Source organism: Cucumis sativus, chromosome 2, assembly GCF_000004075.3.
Source record: "Cucumis sativus cultivar 9930 chromosome 2, Cucumber_9930_V3, whole genome shotgun sequence".
NCBI lineage: Eukaryota > Viridiplantae > Streptophyta > Magnoliopsida > Cucurbitales > Cucurbitaceae > Cucumis > Cucumis sativus.
The window spans coordinates 19597385-19620328 of record NC_026656.2 but is presented as its reverse complement, the minus strand read 5'-3'; the positions used below and the strand labels follow the sequence as shown (position 1 = coordinate 19620328).

General features: G+C 28.5%; 3 protein-coding genes across 3 annotated transcripts; 1 reads left to right on the top strand and 2 right to left on the bottom strand.

Moving 5' to 3' along the window:
• Nucleotides 1–2406: 2406 nt before the first annotated feature.
• LOC101218106 (purine permease 3) lies at nucleotides 2407–3938 on the bottom strand. The gene is made up of 2 exons (XM_004152570.3): nucleotides 3122–3938; nucleotides 2407–3034 (listed from the first exon to the last, which is right to left on the bottom strand). The coding sequence occupies exons 1-2, from the start codon at nucleotides 3860–3862 to the stop codon at nucleotides 2684–2686; spliced, it is 1092 nt and encodes a 363-aa protein (XP_004152618.1). The 5' UTR covers nucleotides 3863–3938; the 3' UTR covers nucleotides 2407–2683.
• Nucleotides 3939–17043: 13105 nt separating this feature from the next.
• LOC101218581 (protein DETOXIFICATION 27) lies at nucleotides 17044–19968 on the top strand. Its single transcript, XM_004152572.3, has 8 exons — nucleotides 17044–17603; nucleotides 17691–18232; nucleotides 18333–18419; nucleotides 18721–18777; nucleotides 18891–19129; nucleotides 19223–19341; nucleotides 19463–19552; nucleotides 19629–19968. The coding sequence occupies exons 1-8, from the start codon at nucleotides 17385–17387 to the stop codon at nucleotides 19698–19700; spliced, it is 1425 nt and encodes a 474-aa protein (XP_004152620.1). The 5' UTR covers nucleotides 17044–17384; the 3' UTR covers nucleotides 19701–19968.
• Nucleotides 19969–21903: 1935 nt separating this feature from the next.
• On the bottom strand, nucleotides 21904–22944 carry LOC101209000 (putative clathrin assembly protein At4g40080). Its single transcript, XM_004152701.1, has one exon. It carries the CDS (start codon nucleotides 22942–22944, stop codon nucleotides 21904–21906), a length of 1041 nt encoding a protein of 346 aa, XP_004152749.1.

Sequence of the window (22944 nt, the reverse complement as noted above, 5' to 3'; positions counted from 1 at the left end):
GATTAAATCTTTTTGCATGCAATTCTTTTAAATTATTACCAAATAAATTTATGGGTTTTTAATTTTGTGTTTAGTAGAGAAAAAAAGATGATAATTTCTTATTCATTTTAGACAAATTTCAATTCTATATTAATAAAGTTAATTGCTTCTTTAAAAAAGAAATAAATAATTTTATTATATTGTTGTACTATCTGCTTTTGAGAATATAAAAAAATCAAACCAATCCTTTTTAAAAAATATATATAGATTCTAATTTATATATATAAGTTTGAAATTAAATAAATATAGAAAAATTAAAATAAAATTGGTATCGGATAGAGATTTTCTTTTCAAATAAAAATAGTCGATATGTATTCGATAAGAAGTCAATATAAGTTGGATAAGATGTCTCTTTCTCAATTCTAAAGTAGAGTATTTATATTTTAATATAATACTTCTTTTGGTGGGATGAAAAACAAGTGAGAAGTTAGATTTGCATTAACCATAGAATGGAAACTAACTTTTTATCACCAAATAGATTGATGAGACTAAAAGTTGAAGAAAAAGGTTAAGTCCATGATGGTGACAATATGAAATGAAGCAGAAAAATAAATATGAAATAAGTAAATTTATGGCAAACCAACTAAAAGTTGGAAGAAGTGATTTCTTTTTCCTTTTTTACTTTTCATTTTAAAAGGGGTTTTTAATCTCTAAAGTGTAATATATATTAATGATGAACTATACATATAAGTGCGTTGTTAGGTTAAAAAGGGTTACGAATAGAGTAGTAGTTGTTGTTACTTTACGAATTAATTATTTCTATAAAGCCAATCAATTTTCACTTATCAACAACTTTCTATTTGTTCACATTACATTTCAATTTTACATTTTTGTTCTAATTTTAATCCTTTCTTAAGTAATTTGCAACTGACATCATTTAATACTATCACTATTTACTTTCTTACTTCAATTTGTGGCCCAACAATCTTTTAGTCTTATCTATCCATTTGGTATGATCAGTTAATAAGGTTAAGCTATGAATGATCCAAAACAATATCATTTTAAACAATATCATTCAATATTAAAATCACATTGTTGGGTTGAAAATCTAAATTTTGTTTTATGTTTTTAGATTTATTGAATTCAATAGATATGCGTTTGATAGACCATCTAAATTTTGTTTTTGAAAAAGGTTTTAGATTACGTAATCCAAACCATGCAAATTTTGAAAACAACTATTTTATGTTTTGATTGTATCCGTAATTTAAATTTTATATTGTTAAAAGAAGAATTATATTAAATACATATAAAAATATTTAAAAATACAATCATTCATATTACAAATTTAATTTATATTTTAAATATAATATGTATTATGTAATCATGTATTATAAATATATCATAATACAAAATAATAATAATTATATACATTATTTTTAGATTAAATTACCAATTTGGTTCTTATCATTATCAAATTATTGGTTAAACTTTACCTTTCTCCAAATAATTGAAACTAAAATTACAATTTAACCAATTCTTTAACCATAATCATATTTATAAATAAATTAAAAATGACTAGTTGTCAACTAAATGTTAATAAATATGTACATGAAACAAAAAGCATATATGAAAACATATAATATAGTTCATTTTAAATTCTTTATTTTCAAATACACTGCCAAACACACAACACACAGCGTATATATTTTTGAAATTGAAAAGGTAAGCATAAAAGTGTTTGTATTGTGAACTATTTTAATAATGAAAGAAAGAAACAGAAAGTAAAAAAAGTTGATGTGTGGTTAGATGAGAGATGCAAAGATATTGTAAATAAAAAAGATGATGAGGAAAGCATGAGGTTGGAATTACACAAACATATGGAAAAAGGAGCATGCGATTGGAGATACAAAAGTTGATATATATCTACTAATTTAAGAGAAAGAAACCAAGAGATGGATATGCCCTACCTTCACTCTCTTTTCTGCATGCTCTTCCCTCTCCTCCACATACTTCCAAAACCACCAACAAAACCCCACTTTTATATACAGAAACACAGAAACACATCCACTCTTTTTGCTCCCAATGCCTTCACCTCGTTTTTCTTTTCATTTTAATCTCTTTTTAATAACTACAACCAAGGATTACCGACTATTGTTTAGGTCGTATTATACGTATAATCTTTCATTTATTCATTTATATTCTATATTTTTATTTATTCTCCTGTATCTATTTACCTTTCTTTTTAATAACACTTAATTGTCAATTTTCCTGAATTTAAAATTGTTAACTATATTTTACAACAAATAGAACATTCGTACAACATCAAAAAGATAAAGTTAAAATGAAAAAGAAAAGAAAAAAAAACTATTATAATATATATATATATATATAAAAAAAGAGTTAAATGGGTATTAAAAGTAGAATAAATTAAGCAATAAAAATATCTCCCTACTTAAATATATTATTCTTCTAAAACCTTTTTTTGACAATTAATAATTAAAAAGAAAAAAGAAAAGAAAAGGGAATGGGATGTTTCCACAGTAACTTTATATCCACCCACCTATATCAAAATCCTTAACACACACCATATACATCCATTCCCTTAAACACAAACTTACACCATATTACTCTTCATCTCACAATACAACAATACAACAACAATCTTAAATTTAAAATCAATCAAAAAAAAAAAAAGTTGTTTAATTTAGACATTTGCAACTTGAGTACTCGTTGTTTCTTCATATCTTTGGAGCTCTAGCTTCTTCCTTTTGTTGTGCTTAATTTCACCGTAAAAATAAGACAAAAATCCCCAAAGATTTAGTGCCAAAGAAACACCCTTTTCTGCTTGAAATCTCTCATTGAAAATGATAACTGCAAGGATTTCAGTGACTGGCAAGAGAACAGCAATTACTATTCCTGAAAATAGAGACGATGAGCTAAAAATAACTCCAATAGCTCCTAAGAAGAAACCCTGCCAAAGTATGGCGCTTAATACTAATACCAAATAGTATCTGAACTTTCCCAATCCAAATGCTTCTGCCTCCCTTGGGATTACCTGTATAGATCAAAAAGAAAAAACTAATTCAATCAACTATAAACAAAATGTTTATCAAACGCGTGTATGATTATCTTTAAAATTTACCTGGAAATCGTTGTTGATTAACATGCCAATGGCGCATACAATCGTGGCGAACAAAGACATAATCAACTGAAACTCAAGAACTAAAGTGTAAGTGATTTGTTGTCGAGCTTTCTTGTATGTTAATTCAACAAGCGGCAGAACGAATCCGTAGACAACCGCGGCGGCAACCGTCATTAAAAACCCAGCGATGTAATCTTTATTGGATTCTCCGGCAGGACGGTCACCGCTTGTGTGTAATGCCAAAACTGCGCCTCCAATAGTAAGCAAAACGACGGCGTTTATAGAATAGGATGTGAATTTCTGTTTGACCAATAAGAACGCGAATCCCGCTGTGAAAGCCAGCTGGCAGGCAATGATTAAAGCCGACGTGGAAACCGGTAGTCGAGCGACGCCGTAAGCGTATAAGTAGTCGTCGAAGCCGGTGAGGATGCCGATGAAAGCGGAGGCTAAAAATAGCCGCGGTTTCATGAAGATGAACTGGGCGGAGTTGGGAGATCCCGATGGGTCCAAGGCGGCGAGACGGCGGCGATGGATGTAACTGATTAGAAGAGGGATGAAAATAATTGGCCATCCGCCGGTTTCTAGACAGCTAGAGAGCCAAACACGCTTTCCGCCGTGGACAAAATACAAACGCATAATCAGAGGACCGCCACAGTTACCGACGGCCAATAAACAGCAATTGAAAATTAGAAGTGTTCGTTTCACGGAGGGGGTGTTTTGTTGTTGCTGTTCTTTGTCCATCGCTTTCGCCGGAAGGAAAGAGTCTGTTAATTTTTTAGGCTGAATGACTCAAGGAGATAGTAAAATGTGGAAGACATTATTCAATGCTAAGGACTATTTATTGATTTTTTTCTCTCTATTTTTTTTTTAAAAAACTCATCTTGTAAAAAACACCCTAAATATTGTAATATCTACAATTATGTCCTTGAGTTTTTAAATTTTGAAATTGTACCCTCAAACTTCAAAGTTACTTTTTTTTTTTTTTTTTCATTTTTGTGGATTCATTTTTTACGATTAAAAGTTGATGTAATTAAATGTCAAAGAAAAATAAATATGGTTTTTTTTATATATATTTAAATTATGATACCAAATAGTTTGTGTGTTGATTTGACGGATAGTTAATTGGTTATATTTTTCAGGTAGCTATCAATTTGGTTTTATTCAATTAAAAAGCAAACAATTTGATATTCATAATGTATACGTAATTGTAAAATTTAAACTGTATATTTGAGATAGATTAGCAGCTTCTGTGTTGTCCAAATAAATGAAAAGCTTAATGTTGATGTTTATTCATTAATCCATATCTAAATTAACAAAGTCAGCTAATTTTGGCATTACCTTCCAGATTCCCCCATCTCAAATTCTTGTGTTAAAAAAAACCCAATGTAAAATTTTAGGATATAGAAATTAATTTTATAAAAGAATATTGCCTATTTTGATAGATTTCCACGTGATTTTAAAAAGAATCGAAAAATATAATGTTGATTTAGAAGTAAAAGTAATATATAGTTATTAATTTTGATTGTTCTTTTACTTGATATAACATTATCAATATCAATATTTATTAATTAATATGAGAATTAGATTAGTAATGGAATCTTAAAATTCCCAAAGAGAGCAACATTTGGAAGGCAAAAGAGATAAGGGAAAACGATCTAATATTTAATTAACATTGTTTTTTAATGGAGGTGACAACCGGCCATGGAACAATTAGGAAGGTGGATGGTACAAAATTCAAAGTTTATACGAAGAATGACCAATAACTTTTTGGATTGAAGTTGAAGACCTAAATATTCTTTTTATCAATTAATTTTAAATTTTGAGAATTGATGGTCACCCTTTGTATTTCTAAGAGTGTTAGTGTGTTAGTCATGTGTTAATCTAAAGAGTGTTAGTGTGTTAGTCACATGTTAATCTAGGTCCATCTCAATTATTTTCTAATTGGTATATATTTACTAGTTCAACTAGTTGACACAACCTTCAAAACCTTGCATGTTTTCTTTTGGGTCATTCTCATATACTTCCCCGTATATCTTGTAAGCTTGGACACACCCACGCGGATCTTGGATCTTATCTTAGACAATCTTCAACAAATTATAAAATGGATAGTTTTGAAGAACAAGAACAAGACGTGAATGCTTACGTTTTACGGTGAAATACTATGTGGTTATCAATAAAATTAAGACGTTTTTGTTTTTCATAAATTAAAGTTTTTTCATTTACCAAAGTTCAAATCGGCATACAAATATGTTAGTAACTGTGAGGTGCATTTTAATTAAATTAATAACACTATGTTTTACTATTTAGATACGAATCTCCCACCAAATTCAATGGTCGAAAAGAAAGCTTATTTAGATCAATCGAATTTGTGGGAGAAACTATTTTTGTTTGAAGTGAGAAATGAGTATGTGGTGTTCAATTACTTACTTGAATTCTAAATTGTTGTTTGAAAGTTATTAGTAAATAAATATCAAATCGAAGAAATAATTGTCACCTATTATATATATATTCCGTTCAAAACAATGTAAAATGATCGTGTATATGAATTTTTTAAAAGAATGGATGATGACTCTTCCCATTTTTTAAGTCACAATAAGAACATTAAGTTGTCTCTATTGAGTACATATTAAAATTATTCATACTCTTTCCCTTTCTTCTCTTTCTTAATTCCTCCCATTCATCATCTCTTCATTATGCTCAAAATCAACTAATCTAACACAATAATTAACACATATTAGTGCACTATAATAATGGAAAGAGAGAGTCATTTTTCATTATTATTATTTTTTTAATTGGGACAAATAAGATTAAACTGTTCAAATTTCAATTCAAACCATTAATTGTAGACCTCTTAAATATTGTATCTAAGCTTTAAATGGCATACAACACAACCCATTAATGCCGAGGCAAAATCAATCCCAATATGGTAAAAAAGAAACATGAAATGTGAAATTTTCTAAAGAAATAATTATTTGTTAGGTAGACTTGGAAATAAATTAAAAAAGATGAAGTGGGCATAGATCTAATATATTGATTACCAATTCACCAAAATTAACAATTATTGGGAAGCATCTGTACCTATGTAGTGCTTCTAAATTTGCTCCACCCTTTTAAATTTTGATCAATTTATATGTCATGTTCCATTTTTCTTAATACTAGTCCTCACAACACGTGCCACGTTGTCACGTCACTCTTTCAACTTGTTAAATAAATGTAAAAAATATGAAAATAAAAATAAATTATATGTAACAAAATTAATTTTGAAAAGTACAAATCATACCTCATTTAAAAATAAAAGCTATAAAAGATATATTACTATTGTTCATTAAAATTATTGGATAATGAATTTATTAAATAAAAAATATTTTCATACGTATTGGAAGATGAGAGTGGAAAATGGAGAAAATTAAAATTGATTTTATGTTAATGTTTTAAGGTTTAGTATATTCTATAAGATATAATGCATTAAAAAATAAATTTACAAATTATAATAAAACTTTATTTGTAGTAAAACATACCACTCTCGTTTTAAGAATATTTATTTTTCAAAGTTTATATCATTTTTTATTAGGAAGAATATTATACTCATTAAAGAAAACGTGAAAAACACATAATGGAGGGAAGAGATTAGTATATGCACTTGAGATAAAAAAAATTTATCCACTTGTTGATGTTTAAAATCAAATTTAAAATTATTATTTTAAATATAACCATACATTATTTACTAAAGCACTTGCTTTATAATTTATTATAGGAAGGAAAAAAACTTACTACACTTACTTTATAATTTATTATAGGAAGGAAAAAAAAACTTAGTACACTTACTTTATAATTTATCTACTTATTGATGTTTAAAATCAAATTTAAAATTAATTTTCAAATATAATTATACATGAAAAAAAAAAAAGCACTTACTTTATAATTTATTCGAGGAAGGAAAAAAAACTTAGTACAGTTATCTAATATCTCATATCATACCCAATTAATAAAGTATCTGTAAAAAAGAATAAAAATAAAGATATGTAACTTTTTATAGAAAAATGTGATTATTTATTATGTTGTAGCACATTATACATCAAACAACTAATTTTGGAAAAGGGGTTGAGTTTGGGAAAAAAAAAACAAATATACATACAAGATTTTTATAGAAAAATATACGCAAAGATGATGCTTATTTAATTTCAAGAATTGAGTAGTCGGTTAAATTACTAAAATTTTCAAAACTTTTCAAAAATTTAAATTTATTATAATTTATTGTCAAATTATAAATTTGTTACGACTTTTTAATAATTACATCAAACTATTCAACTTCTAAAACATTTAAAATTCTAAAAATAAATTAAATTTAAAGTTTTTATTATTTTTAATTAATTTTGGACCACTCTCATATTTATACTTTTACAGGTTGTATTACCTTTAACTATAACTAATAATTAGATTCCAACAAAAGTTACATAATTCAAACACAATAAAAGTGTATTAACCACATTTCACCATTTTATTAATAAAAAATTAAATGAAAAAAATATAACATGAGCAAATAATATATTATTCACATTTAACTTATTTACAAAGCAATAATTAAAAACTGGAAAATAGTTATTTGACATCGGTATGTCACTTTATTATTTTTTGGAAATGATGTTTCTGACCGTTCTCTATTTAGTCTCCCACTTTATTCATTGGGTTGATTGGTTGCTTTTAGACGTTGCAAAAATATGATGAAGGGTTCGTGGGCTCTTTTATAGCAACTTTGGCTCACAAATCTTTATTTAAACTTGTTGGAAGACTAATTTCTTCACATTCTTAACCTTTTATTGTGAGCATGTTTAGAAAAGAAAAAGAATGAGATATTTATACCCAAAGATTTGAAAAGGATAAAGAATTTTAAAGGTTGAAGTAATTATAAAATAATTAATTTGCAAGAAAGTGGAATGTGAATAGTTAGAAGTTAAGGGAATGAGAATGGTTTTTAGAGAAATTTTAATGATATAATTATTTGGAGAGAAAATGTTAAAATTATTTATGTCCAAATATTTGTCAATAATTAATTTCAAATTAAAAGTAAATGAAAAGCAAATTACAAAAAACCATGTAAGAAACAAACAAATCTACTACGAAGAAGGGCAAAATTGGAAAAAAAAAAGTATATTCTCATCCATACTTTTATATATACTATAGATGATTAAGGGTCACAAACGGATGAATTCATAAAATTTATTGACAGAAAATATTATAATTTAGTAAAATATATATATATATATATATATATAACTATTGTTACTTTTCTTCAAAGGAGATGATGATTCAATCGATTTTCTTTTAAAATATTTCACAATTTAGATTTCAAATTAAATCTACAATAACGTAACTTTGTAGCATAATTTATAAATAAATTATGAAGTTATTGATATATAACAAAAATATAACTTAAACAATCCAATCAAAATTTAAATATATATAAAACAAATGAAAACTAATACAAAAATATAAGAATGATTTGCTATATGAAAATCAAATACATAAAAGTAAAATAACAAACTTAATAATTTAAATTCGGATTAGAAGAAATCACTAAGTTAACTACAAATATTAGATTCGTTGACGTGATGACACCCTTCACTTAAATTGAGTGAGTTTGAAAGTATACATTTTCTTTTTGTTCAAAGCGTTTAAAGCCACTATTGATTGTCCCAATCTTTTAGCTTCATGCGTTAGTTGAAACTCATCATTCAACCCTTTCATGATTATCTCCCTCCATCAATTACAAACTCCTCTTTTAAGAAGCTTAAACAAATTACACTACCATTCCTTCATCCTAGTGGGGTGATATAGTCCATATACTTCAAAGGTTTGTAATTCTTTTAATCTTTCACAATGAAATTACTAATACGATTTAATAATATACTACATATCATTTTGATGAAAATTTACTCGAAAAATATTAAACCACTACTTATTTGTTAGATAAGTCAGTAAATAAATAATTTTATTATTTTCAAAAACCATTATTGTACTTTTATTTATTTAAAATTTTCGAACTAATAATTATATAAATTTAAAACTATAAAACTCACCTGCTGAATTTGAATGATTGGTTAGAGAACTCTATTAAAACATGAGCTTGAATCAACCTTTTTTTTTTTGTATAATTATGATTAGTGGGTGTTAATATTATAAGTTTTCCATTTAATTAATTAAAAAAGAAACATGATTGTTAATTTGAGTTGAAGTGTAAGTTAATTTGAGTAAATTTGAAGTTAATTTATCCAACAAAGTTGAATTTGGAATGAAAAATGAAGATATTTGGAAGAAAAGTATATGTGGATATTTGAGGGTAATGAAGGGAAGAGGAAGATGATGAGAAGGATAATGAATGAACCACCACTCACTCACACCTCGGGATTGTAACAATAATTCATTTGTTGGAAGCACTAAAATAAAATGTCTTCCACGCATGCCCGCCACGTGCTTCGCTATTTCCCATTTTTCTTCTTTTCTTTTATATCCATCACTTATTGTTCATTAAAATATCTCCATACTAAACACTTACAAAATTATAATTTAATACATACTTTATTTAAAGTTTAATTTTCACTTAGTTTAAAACTTGTGTGGGATGGAATGTCATCCACGGATTTCTTTTCTTTTTTTAATGTGTACTTTGGAAGTGGATTCTTTAAATTAACAACATATTCTTCTTCTAAAAAATTTAACTATATTTAGCAAACTGGAGAATGCCATTTCTTATTGCTCAAATAAGCATATTTAGGGTATGCGTGTGCATTCATCCATATTAATAATGTGAGGTTATTATAAATCGTGAAAAGTGGATTTATTATTCTTAAGTACACATTATGCGTAGGCTTCCCCATAAAGTATGATTAAAAGACTATGAAAGTGTTTTGACATTTTTTTTTTAATCAAATTAATTAGGAAGCAATATTACTGTTTTATATATAAATAATAATAATAATAATGAAGGAGAAAGAAGATACAAATTTAAAAAATAATGAAAACAAAACTTGCTATTTTATTGAATCACGAACAAACCATAAATAATGATAATAATAATAACAATACATTTTTTAGATTTTGTTTATTTATTATTTTAGAATAAGCTTTTAGTGTATGTTAGTTTACATCAAAGAAGGGTTAGGTCATTTACACCTGTTTGGACTACAAGCATTATAACAATGTAATTATAAAAATTATTGCCACTATCATTTAAGATATTAAACTATCAGTTAATTTAAATAAAATAGAATTATATTTACAAAATATAAGAAGATTTTAAATAGGTAAAAGAATGAATTATAAAATTAATATTAAATAGAATATAAAAATTGTAAAAATAAGTGGAAATTTTGGTGGTTGAGAGCTGTGGGCTTTTGTGTATGAAAAGAAAAAAGGTGGGGTTTGACATAAAAGCGATTAATAGAGAATCACTTTAAGACCATAATATAATTTAATAATATGGGGTAGAATCAAAACATCATGTATTTCTTTTCGAAAAGAGAGGCAAAACTGATAAATAAAGGGCATATTATCATAAGGTTGGTAAACTCAATTACATTCCTTAAGAATCAGTCTAAATTTGTTGTGTTTACCAAATCCTTAATCTTTATCCATTCTTTTACAATATTGTTTTGTTTTTGGAGTAAACATTTTTCATTAACTTCTATTAGTACCAATTAGTGTAAATATATATAATCAACAACACATAAACTTAAGTACTTCCTCACCCATCCCCATACTCATCTAATCTCTCAAACTAAGTTAATTAATTGATCAACATCCAAAAGTTAATCATATGTATCCATTCATTCACCTACTCCCTACAATAATTTCAAACTCAACATCAAAAAATAAATGGACTTTAATTAATTACTATATCCTCTCACCCACTCTCAAACACACTCGTTTTAAACTCAACATCAAACCTAATTTAATTAAACTAATCATACAAACCAACTCCAGATTGAAACCCTTTCCCACTTCTAGAATCTAGGTTAATTATTCCTATAGACTGATCATTCACAAGTACTTGTCGATATTAGGTTCACTTGGGACATTATAATTACAATATTAGTGATACATGAACTTAGATTAATGATGCCTTTTTTTGGCCCATATATGTTTCTTTAGCCCAACACTATCTAATAATGACATTAATTAAGCCCTAATATTGGTTAGATGGTATTCTCATAGTAAAATTTTTGTTAAGCAGAGGATTATTGGATGTTAAATTTATTATAGAAAATATATTCTAATTTTAGTGTTAGAACCATTCTCACATTCATTAATTTTGAGTTTGAAGTCCCTTCTTAGTTCTTATAGTCTGTTGGTTGATCAATCAGTTTGAGTTTTTAGGACATCCAAGTTTTGTTAGGAGTAAAAAGATAGACAAATGTAAGTGTGCTTATATCTCTACATACATGCGTCGTTGTTCGTCGGCCAGACCTTTATTTGAACTTTTAAAACGTTTTTATTTTCATTAACTAAAAACCGCATTGAAAATTAATTGGTATCTTATCGTTTTGCCAAATTAATTAGTTTCTTACCGTTTTTTGTCCCACATATTTTCTCTCATTACTGTCCCACAATTTGCTCTCACATTAAACATGCGACCGTTGGCTACCTCACATACCACGATGTATATCCGCTTTCGCTCATTCCTAAATATAATAAAATTTTGATTCTCTTCTCTGTGTTATTCTCTCTCTGAAAAGTTCGCGAGCAATAATAAAAAAATAATTCTCTTCTTTGTGATATTCTGTCCGAGAAATAAAAATTTGATTATCTTCTCTATGATATTCTCTTTGAAAAGTTCTCAAGCTAATATTCGCATTACTAAAAAAAATAGCCTTATTTGATATGCAGGTGCTAGTTGAGCTAAGTTTATGTTCTACAACTTTTACAAATTTCAAAAACCCTAAATTACAAAGTTTCAATTCAACTCACTAAAATTGAACACAGTAACTAATTTAATTTTGACAAAGTATCATTTATTTCAATCTAATTATAATTACAACAGTTAACTTTTTAAAAAGTAATATTATATTATTGATGTATATAGAGTAATAATTGGAAAAAAAATAGTAAAGCTTTAAGAATATTATTGATAAATATCGTATTTCACAAGCTCGTTAACGAGAGTCCAAATTTTGTACTTCGTAGAAAATAGTTTCTTCGTGATGCGCAATAATGTCCATCAAGATATTATTTCTTTTATGTGTCTTGCCCATGATTTTATCCTAAACTCATAACTATAAAATTTTTTTCTTGATGAGCAAGGTCCATCAAGAAAAATGATTTTTTTGTCTTTGTTTATTCATAAACCCATCAAGAAAATTCTAAACTCGTCAATAAATTCAAAACGAATATATTAATATTTTTTTGATGATGGCCATTGCAAATCAAGAAAATTCATTCTTTGATGGGTCTTGTCCATCAGAAAAGCTTATCTAACTTGATGGATATTGTCACTCAACTAATATATATATTATCGTTAATGTTTTTATTGCCCATTTAGAAATAGTTTTCTTAATGTTTGTGTACCATTAACAAAGTAATGGAACTTTGCCCATCAAGGAAATAAAAAATTCACATTTTTATGGTATTTCTTCACCAAAATAAGGGAAATTTTCTTGACATAGATGACCATCAAAATAAAACATTGTATCAAAAAAATATTTTTCTTGATAATCTTTTGCAATGCCTATCAAGAAATCAAAATTTGTGCGCGTCAAGGAAAAATCAAATTTATAGTAGTGACGAGAGGGCTGTTTTATCCTGAATACAACATGATTATTATTTTGTTTGCACAGGTGAGAACAAAGTCTCAAAACGTCTTAAAAAGAATGTGTTTCATGTTCCACGACTGAACTGTATATTAACTTTGTTTCTATTTTGTAGCTCATCATCTGTTTTGTAATTGCTATTCCAATTAGTGCGTAAAAGTTTGGGTTACTACCAGAGACGTGATTTGAAGACCAAAGTGTAACAAAAACAAACAGACAATAAAAATGAATTAAACCGAAATAAAGCTTAATAATCCGATATACATCAGCAAAGTAATCTTAATATAAATACTACAAAGTACAAACTATATATTTTTAAAAAGACGATTGATGAATTAGGAAAATGACCTAAATCGTGTAATGTATGTGAAGAAATGTTGTTGTGAATCAAAATATAGTTTAGGAAAAGGATAAAAAATAAAAAGTTTGAAATGAGATTTTGTCAAATTCGAATTTTATAAAAGTAGAAATTTTTTAAATAAAATATAGGAGAAATTAATATTTTACAAAACCCCATTCCTTTATTGAAAAAATAATAGTTCACGTCATCTCTACTCCAAATCCAATAGGGTAAGGATAGTTTAAGGATAGTTTTGGGTTCTCGTAAATGAGGTGGACCAACTTAAAGCCTAAAAGCCCACCATAAGAAAGAGATATTCAAGGCCCATCTAATTAATTGGCCCACTACCGATTACACCTTACACAATAAATCCCTCGTCCTAAATATCTATTTTTTCTATTTCTTTCTACTATCTATTCTTCACTCTTTTTTCTTTAATACTTTTAATATGTTTTCAATATGTGTTCGTATACACTTAAATTATACTAGAGAGATTTGAAAATGTTCATTTTCTCAGCCAAATCTACTTTGCCATAAAATATGTGAAAGAAGTCATGAAGATGTCAATGAAAAACATGATCGTTCGGTTCGTGAAATAAAGATGAATAAAGAACGTGATCGAATTGCACATTATTTTTGTCTAGTTGATATTTTATTATTCGAAAAAATTATTTATCTTATTTTGTTGGTGAAAATCATTTTTTTTTCTTTTTGGTTATTTATTTAAATTTGTATAAATTTGTGATTTTAAAATTGAATTGTTCAAAAAAAAATTTAATGCAAAATAAATAAAATTAATGTTTAGTTTGAAATAACTAAAAAATTAATAATTTCAAGATAACGTACTACTAATTTTAAAATATTTTTCTAAAATGAAGATTCAAAATGTGTATATTTCTTTGTAAAATTAGTTCATAAGGTAAACCTTAATCTTTTATGGTAATTTGACCTAAATATAAACATTGTTAGTACAAACCAAACACAATTTTGCATATAAACATTTATAAAGTGATCAAACCAAACTTGTAATGGGTAGATTTTAAACTCATTTTACAACAAAAATATATATATATATTCTTAATAAAAACATTACTTTCACAAGCAATTCAAATGGATACTTAATCCCTTCAACATAGGAAACGAAAAACATATCTCATACCTATAATTTGCACTCAAGATGAGTGTGACATATTTCACTAACATCAGCTTCAACTTCTTAATTGTTTGATTTATTAATTTTTGTAAGTGGTGGCTTAATAAATCATACATGTTTTTTCTATCTTTATGGGGGTGGATTTTAATTATTTGAGCCTTTTAGTGTTCTTACATATTGTACTAATAAGTACTATTATTTTGAACCAACTTGCCATTTATGCAACCACCCCAACAACACAATGATATCAAAATGAAACGTATTACTTCATTAGTGATATAATATTAGTCATTAGGGACAAAAAAAAGAAAGAAGTGCTTTTCTTTCTTTGGTATAAACAATCATGAATTCACCTTTATGTATATATAAAATATAATTTTGTTTGTAGACGTTTTGGAAAAGGAACAACCAATTATTTAATTTGTGTCCAAATTGTATTTTGATTGTAAAGCCTTAGCCATCACCCGCCACCAAGGAAATTAATAATTTGAGTACTACATTAATTATGATCTTATACTATCTATCTCTATTCATTCATTGTTATAAAATTAAAGTAACAAATTATATTAAATTCACAAAAGAAAAAAGATTAACAAACCATTAATAACACATGAAATCAATGTACATTCAATATTCTAAGCAATTTAAAAGAAAATAATGTTTGTGATGTGTTCATATTAAGGGGTTTTGTATTATAGTGATTTGGGTAGTGATTAATAACACAACATTTATCTTAAATTAGGAACATGGTTAGGTCCATTAATTAAAGTAGCATTAATTAATGACCCTTTGTTGATTTCTGACTTTGCAACTACCTCTAATCTAATTATGTGTATGCTTATTAGTCTTCATCTTTTCATACAAAACAATCTGTCCCAAATTTCTCTTTTTACATTATTTTCTTATTTTATTTCTAAATTGTCCTTAGTTAAATGGATATTTGGAAAAGTTTTATGGAAATTGTTATAGTTAATGAATCAAATCTTAATTAGATTATCAACGTTTAGTATTCATAGAATATGAAATTTTGTAATATTTTGTAAATATTTTCAATAATTTTTCTATCCATATGTCAATAAAAAGAAGGAAAAAGGATACAAGAAACATGTTCTCTTTATCTATATGTCAATAATTGAAAACAATAATTGGACTTTCAAGACAAAAATCTATCAATTGATTAAGTCACGAGTCTACTCTCCTTAAGATATTTAGTGGTTTTACCCTTGGTCGAGTAACTGCCTAAGATAAGTTGACCATAAAGATATATACGGCCACACTTTACACAAAGTTGATTGACAAAACCAACTCATTGTACTAAAATATGATATTACTTGAAAAATAAATAACAACTTCGAAAATAAATAAATACGAACCTTCAAAATGATAGACTAAACTTGTAATTTAATCTTTGTTTTTTTTTACTCCGAGTAATGGGATGTTTGATTTTCATAATATATGCAGCACCAACATTACTTATATGTTTGCTAAAACGACGAATGGTGTTCGGTATCAACCTAAGACACTGTTAATTGGGTATAATTATTGAATTGATTATCTCATTAGAATAACTATCACATATTTAGTATATTGAGATTACTAATTAACATTAAAATTGGAATTTGAAATTCATTTGATTGTTTGTCTCTCACACTTTAGGAATAAACGCCATAGATTTGTCTTAATACCTTTGGTTGTTGGCTACATTATAATCCTAAAACAAGAAATGATTTAATTTATGAAAAGATTATCAATGTTAAAGACAAGTTTAAGTATTTCTTTTGTTTCTCATCAAAACTGACTTTAAACTTTCTTATTAAATAAAGTTTTCTCTCTCTCTTTTTTTTTTTTTTTAATAGAGTTGTACATTGTATTTTGAACTCAAAGCCAAGAGTAAGTTAAAATTGGAATCAAAATCAATTGGGATTTGATTGTTATTCTTTTGTTTTTTTTCTTTATATACTATCTAAAAGAAATATCAAAAGTTCAATAGTATTGTGTACTATTAAAAAAAAAAAAAAACAAAAACAAAAACAAAAAAGCAAAGATATATTACGATTGAAGATGCTGCCTTTATTTAAGTAAAAATAAATCAACATTTAATTAAAATAATAATAATCAACAAGAAATTAAAAATTGTTTCATTTAAAAAAATAATGAGGAATTAAAAGACATATCTACTAAAATAGTTTTTGTTATGAGAAGAAAATTTATTAATGGTAAAAGAGAAAAACACCAATTGTAAAAGAATGAATAAGGAGAAGAAGAAGTGGAGTTCTCTTTTAGGAATTAAAGAGCATTTGTAAAGTGAAGAGACATGATAAAAGTTTAAATTGATTGGCCAATGTAAATGGATGAAGATATAAAGTATATCAATATATGGTTCATTTGAAAAGGAAAAATCAAAATTTTAGCAAAAAATTGGAAGATGGATGAAAGAATTGGAGAAATTTGGCAGTATTCATCTGTTTCTTAGACAGTGATGTATCAAAAGCTTGTGAAAGCACCGAGCAAACATACCAACTCTTGAAAATTCTTAAATTGGTCATGGTTCCACTAATGAATTATAATTCACTATATCATCAATATATGATTGGAATATTAAAAACTTTCATGATTCACTATTTAGAGATTTATAGAGTAGATTATAAGATCTTACATGAGAGAGACCTCACGTTAGGTGGTTGGGAACGTGAGACAGAGGTTCAACGGCATTTCAACATGGATATAAGCCATTGAAATGTGGTGGTTTATTAAAAATTTGATTGTTTGAATATAAAAAGGTTGAGTATTTATTTTGTTAAGAAAGTTTTTGAAAGGAAGAATCTGAATTTTGGCAGGAGGATGTGGCAGGAACTGAGGCGTCTCTTCGATTATATAAAGAAACAACATGTTTTACGTCTTATCCCTTAAACTCAACCTCGCATCACACCCCCTTTTTCTTTTTCTCTGTTTTCTGTTTCTTTGGAAATGGGGAGTGTTTCCGATCAAACCCACCATTTCTTATCCAAATTTTGGGTTGAAACTCAGAAGCTATGGCTAATCGTTGGCCCTTCCATTTTCAGCCGTGTCTCCTCCTTCACCATGAACATCATCACTCAAGCTTTCTCTGGCCGTTTAGGTGACGTTCAACTTGCTTCCATTTCCATCGCCAACACTGTAATTGTCGGTTTCAACTTCGGCCTCTTAGTAAGTTCAACAATTTGATTCCTTAATTTAAATGGTTTTTTTTTATTCTGGGTCGCTCTGATTTTAACTTCGATTTTTGAACTTTAGTTGGGGATGGCTAGTGCATTAGAGACACTATGTGGACAAGCATATGGAGCAAGGAGATATCATATGTTAGGAATATACTTGCAACGATCGTGGATAGTGCTTTCCCTTTGTTGTTTCTTGTTACTTCCTTTTTATTTTTACGCCACGCCAGTTTTGAAACTGCTTGGCCAAGACGATGATGTAGCAGAGCAATCAGGGGTAGTAGCGATTTGGTTAATACCACTTCATTTCAGCTTTGCTTTTCAGTTTCCATTACAGAGGTTTTTGCAATCTCAATTGAAAACCCAAGTCATTGCTTGTGTTTCTTTTATAGGATTAGCTACGAATATTTTAGCTTGTTGGCTTTTTATATACGTTTGGGAATTTGGGGTAATTGGGGCAGCCATAGCTTTAGATATAGCTTGGTGGGTTTTGGTTTTTGGATTGTATACATATACTGTTGGTGGTTGGTGCCCTTTAACTTGGACTGGCTTCTCTAGTCAAGCCTTCCATGGCCTCTGGGATTTCACTAAGCTCTCCATTTCTGCTGGCCTCATGCTCTGGTGAATTTTTTTACTATCTTCTCTTTGTTGTTTCTGCGCTGATCTTCGCTTACACATCAAACTTTACTCAACAATTCACAACATTAATGTGTTTTGGCAGCTCGGAGAATTGGTATTACAGGATACTAGTGCTGATGACAGGGAATCTAAAGAATGCTACTATAGCTGTAGATGCATTGTCCATATGGTACACCCACATTCAACTTAACTTGGTATCTTCTCGTTTTCATTCGTTAACCATTTGGTTTTTGTTTTTAATTTTTAAAAATTAAACATATAACCTTCATTCCACCTCAAGACTTTTTGGTCTGTGTGATCTTCGTTTTATTCAGGTTTTCAAAACAATGGTTTTAGAAAGTTTTTAGCTTAGAATCTAACTTTTTTAGTTAAAATGTAAGAAGTTTACAGGGAATAAATTTTAATTTTTTAAAAACCAAATGATTATCAAATAGGATTCAAATAACTTTTGAGGGGTTAAAATTGTGTAGCATGAGCATCAATGGATGGGAAATGATGATTCCTTTAGCATTCTTTGCTGGCGTTGGGTACGGTCTTGTTCTCTTGTTTGTTTTTTTTCTGCTTTTACTTTCTTTCCATAAAAAGCTTCACAAGGTTTGGTTACTGTTTAAAGTAAATCAAAAGGATATGATTATGACAGAGTTAGAGTGGCAAACGAGCTTGGTGCTGGGAATGGGAATGCAGCCAAATTTGCTACAATTGTATCAGTTGTGCAATCAATAGTGATTGGAGCTGTGATATGTGTTGTTATAATGATATTTCATGATAAGATAGCTTTTATCTTCACAGACAGCAGTAGTGTTGTGGGAGCTGTTGATACACTCTCAAGCTTGCTAGCAGTCACCATTCTCTTAAACAGTATCCAACCCATTCTTTCAGGTTTCCCATACGTGTCTGTTTGAAATGAGTTTTGAAATCCAATTTTTATTTCCTTTCTTCTAATATGGCCCTGTTAATCTAAAATTTATGCAGGTGTGGCTGTTGGATCAGGTTGGCAATCTAAGGTTGCATATATAAATCTTGGCTGCTATTATCTTATTGGTCTCCCTCTTGGTTTCATTATGGAATGGGTTTTCAACTCTGGTGTGCTGGTATGTTTTTTCCTTTACACCATCTATTCCAAATATTACTTCTTCATTTGTAACCTCGTTTAGTCCGTAGATTAATGATATACGTTGGGATTAAAATGTTGATATATATTTTCTGATATAGGGGATTTGGGGAGGAATGATATTTGGTGGCACTGCAGTTCAAACCATAATATTATTGATAATCACAATGAGAACTAATTGGGAAGTAGAGGTAAATGCTACTATGAAATTTTAAACTTTGAATTATATTTGATCTATTTCACTTTAACAGAAACCATTTATTTTAGGCCCAGAAAGCACAAGAACATGTGGAACAATGGTCCAGTCCTCAAGAAATCGAGAAGCCTCTTTTAGCCTAAAGTTTGTTTGGAGTTATTTGAAAATAACTTAAATCACTTTTTGTCATCTATGTACTCTACACATATCATTAGGTTGTATTTAGAAGTGATTTTCTACACATAGGGTTTAGGGTTGTGTTTAGGTTGTATTTAGAAGTGATTTTAAGATAGTCGATCATTTTTTTCTTCTACCATTTGAATTATATTTTATAAATTAAGCTTGTAGACAAATTTGTAATATCTTTTGGATCAAAATATTTAATTTGTTAACATTTGAGCTCGGGTTCAATTGAGTTTAAATATAAGATTAATGTGTGACAATAGACCAAACAAACCCTAAAATTTGAGAACTTGAAAAGCGTAAAAATTAAAATCGAAAAAACTTATTCATTAAGAGTGTCAATTGATGGAATTACTATTCCTAAGTTATTAGGTATCACTTTAAACTTTAAATTCGTAATCTCGTTAAATTACTTATTAGATTTAATTAAATATTATAAAATTACAAGTCAAATTTGTGTTTTTTATTTCTTTTTTAGAAAAAAATCATTAATCACTTTTAATTAACATCAACAAATAGTTGCGAGTACTCGTGCATTACTTTAAACAAACAAAATAATATGTTCAAATTTACACTTTTAATAATTGTTTTTACTCTTTTTGGTTCCATTGTTTTTATTAATGAAAGGAATATATTTTGATAAGATAGATTAAATTTGTAAATATATTTTTCAATTAAGCACATGTGTTTTACATAATATGCTTTTGGTTGTTGGAATTTATGTACAAAACTGCTTTTAGTTTTATTTTGGAATTTATGTACAAAAATGCTTTTAGTTTTATTTCTTTCCTTTTTCCTTCTCTTACAGACTGAAATTCGATTGGATTGGATTGGAAGACATTCTGAACTCAATCCATATTTTTGGATTATTTGGGTTTTCAATTCGAATAATCTGAATTTAGTTTCTAACTCAATCCATTGTAAAATATGGGTTAGGTTGGGTTGGGTTGTCGGGTTGTATATATAATTTTTTTTTCGTTTTCTAATTTCTAATGATTATAAAAGTTTGAAATTGTTACATTTAAATTTTAAATTTTCATATAATAAATCCAAGATTTATATACCTTTAAGTCGTTTTTTATTAAAATAATATATATTTATTCGGGTTGGGTTGGGTTGAACCGCATTTTTCAACCTTTCAATCTGAGACCCAACTCAACCCGAAAAAATCAAATATTTTTAGCCTAACTCAACTCATATTTTAATTTAACGTAACCTAACCCTTATAATATGAGTTAGGTAGTCCGAGTTATTCGGGTTCAACTTATATTTATACATCCCTAATGACCAAAGCTTTGTTTATGACATATATTTTCTTTTGCATCTATTATTATCTTTTACTATATAATTATTATATAACTAGAGAGATCAAACCTCGAACCTTAAATATTGAATTGGGTAATCTAAATTGTATTCGACCTTTCTAAATTTCTCAAAAAAAATAAAAATAAAAAATAGCAATTTACATGAATAATGTTAAATTCACCTTAAGCACGTAAACTATATATAAAAATAAGGACTTGAGAATCATTATTATTAAATATAATTTCAAATTTTCTTAAGCCCTTAAATTTCACCTTCTTGATGGGGTTTTTCATTTTTTTTAGTACAAGATGTTGACTTCCTAACTAATTATATGGAGTCATTCTTTTATCAAAAATTCAAATGCCTCATTCAAAAAATTCAACTCAATTTTAATTTATTTTTCTATTTGAGTCATTGTTAATACTCAGACATTCAAATATAATTTTTTAAAATAAGTCATAAGATTATAAAAGTGTGATCATCAACCAAAATATATAAAAGAATTTCTAAAATATATAACGGGTAACCACTTCATCCATTGATGTATTTGTTTTTTTTTTTTTTATATAATAATAAGAAACTTTCGTACACATACCACAAAAAAAATGATATAATAATTATTAATTCAAAAAACTAAAATTACTGTCAATTAATTAATCACACGTTTTCATTTCATTATATTTATGCACAAACCTTCAAAAATGATAACAACCAACTCAAAATCAATGATAAAGAATCAAATAAAAAGAAAGAGGATGAGAAAAAGAATTTGTGGGAGCTTTTTCACATTAAGAAAAGAAAAAGAAAAAGCATTTTAATGGATTTGAAAGTTCAAAGAAAAGTAGACAAAGCTTCCAACTATCCTACCGTTGAAACGGTCAGTGGAAGCAGAGCCGGACCCCCTGGGACCCACATCAATTGACCCGGTTCAACAAACGGATTCCGTAACCGAGTCGACTCGACCGATTCCACCACCATTATCATCCTCTTCTCCTCTTTCAACCGCTTCTTCTCCCCCAGTTTCCCTCTCGTTTTTTTCACTAACTCCCAAAATTCTTCGCTCTTCCCTCTGTTCACAAACAACACACTCACTTTCCATCTGCAATTTTCCAACCGAGTTAAAATACCCACCAACTCACTCAACTCGTCCACACTCAATCTCTCAACTCTCTCTCCTATTTCTTTCACTCGTACCCAAATCTCCTTCTGAACCAATCTGTAATTCTGAAGAACTAATCTCACAACCTCGTAAACCAAATCCTTCTTCTGAAGATGCAGCGATTCCGGAACTTCGCAAATTCGTTCCACAAAACCCACAAGAACCACCAATTCCTCCGATAAATCAACCTTCCCCTTCCTCCCATCTTCGTCAATTTCGCAATTTCTTGAACGGAAATACAGAATCCGGTCCAATTTCCTGTCGACAATCACGTTATGCTCCACCACCCCTGCATACCATCTTACCCACGACGACAAGTCGCTCATCTCCGAGTCCGATACGTCGCGAAACGCGGACAAGTTGAGAAAGTTTCTCCCTCCGTAACTGGGGAAAAACGACACCTGATCCCTCAGATTGAACGGGCCCCGAATAACAATTATATGGAGAGTGAAAAGCGATTTCATGGCGACGGCGGCGCTGGAGGTGGTATGAAGCCGGTTCATTAGCGCTTCGATGCAGGCGAATGCAGTGGAGGAACGGAAGTCATTCCCAAGGGCTAGCACGGCGGAGACTCGGGCATCGGAAGGTGGGTTTCGAGCGCCGTGGGTGGTGGCACGGACGACGGCAACTTTGATGGAAGATGAACGGCGGTTAATAGAGAAAGTGGCTTTGATTAAGGAAGCTTTGTCTTTGAGAGCGTGTAGGAGATTGTTGAGTTTCTTGTTTTGGTGTATGGCCAT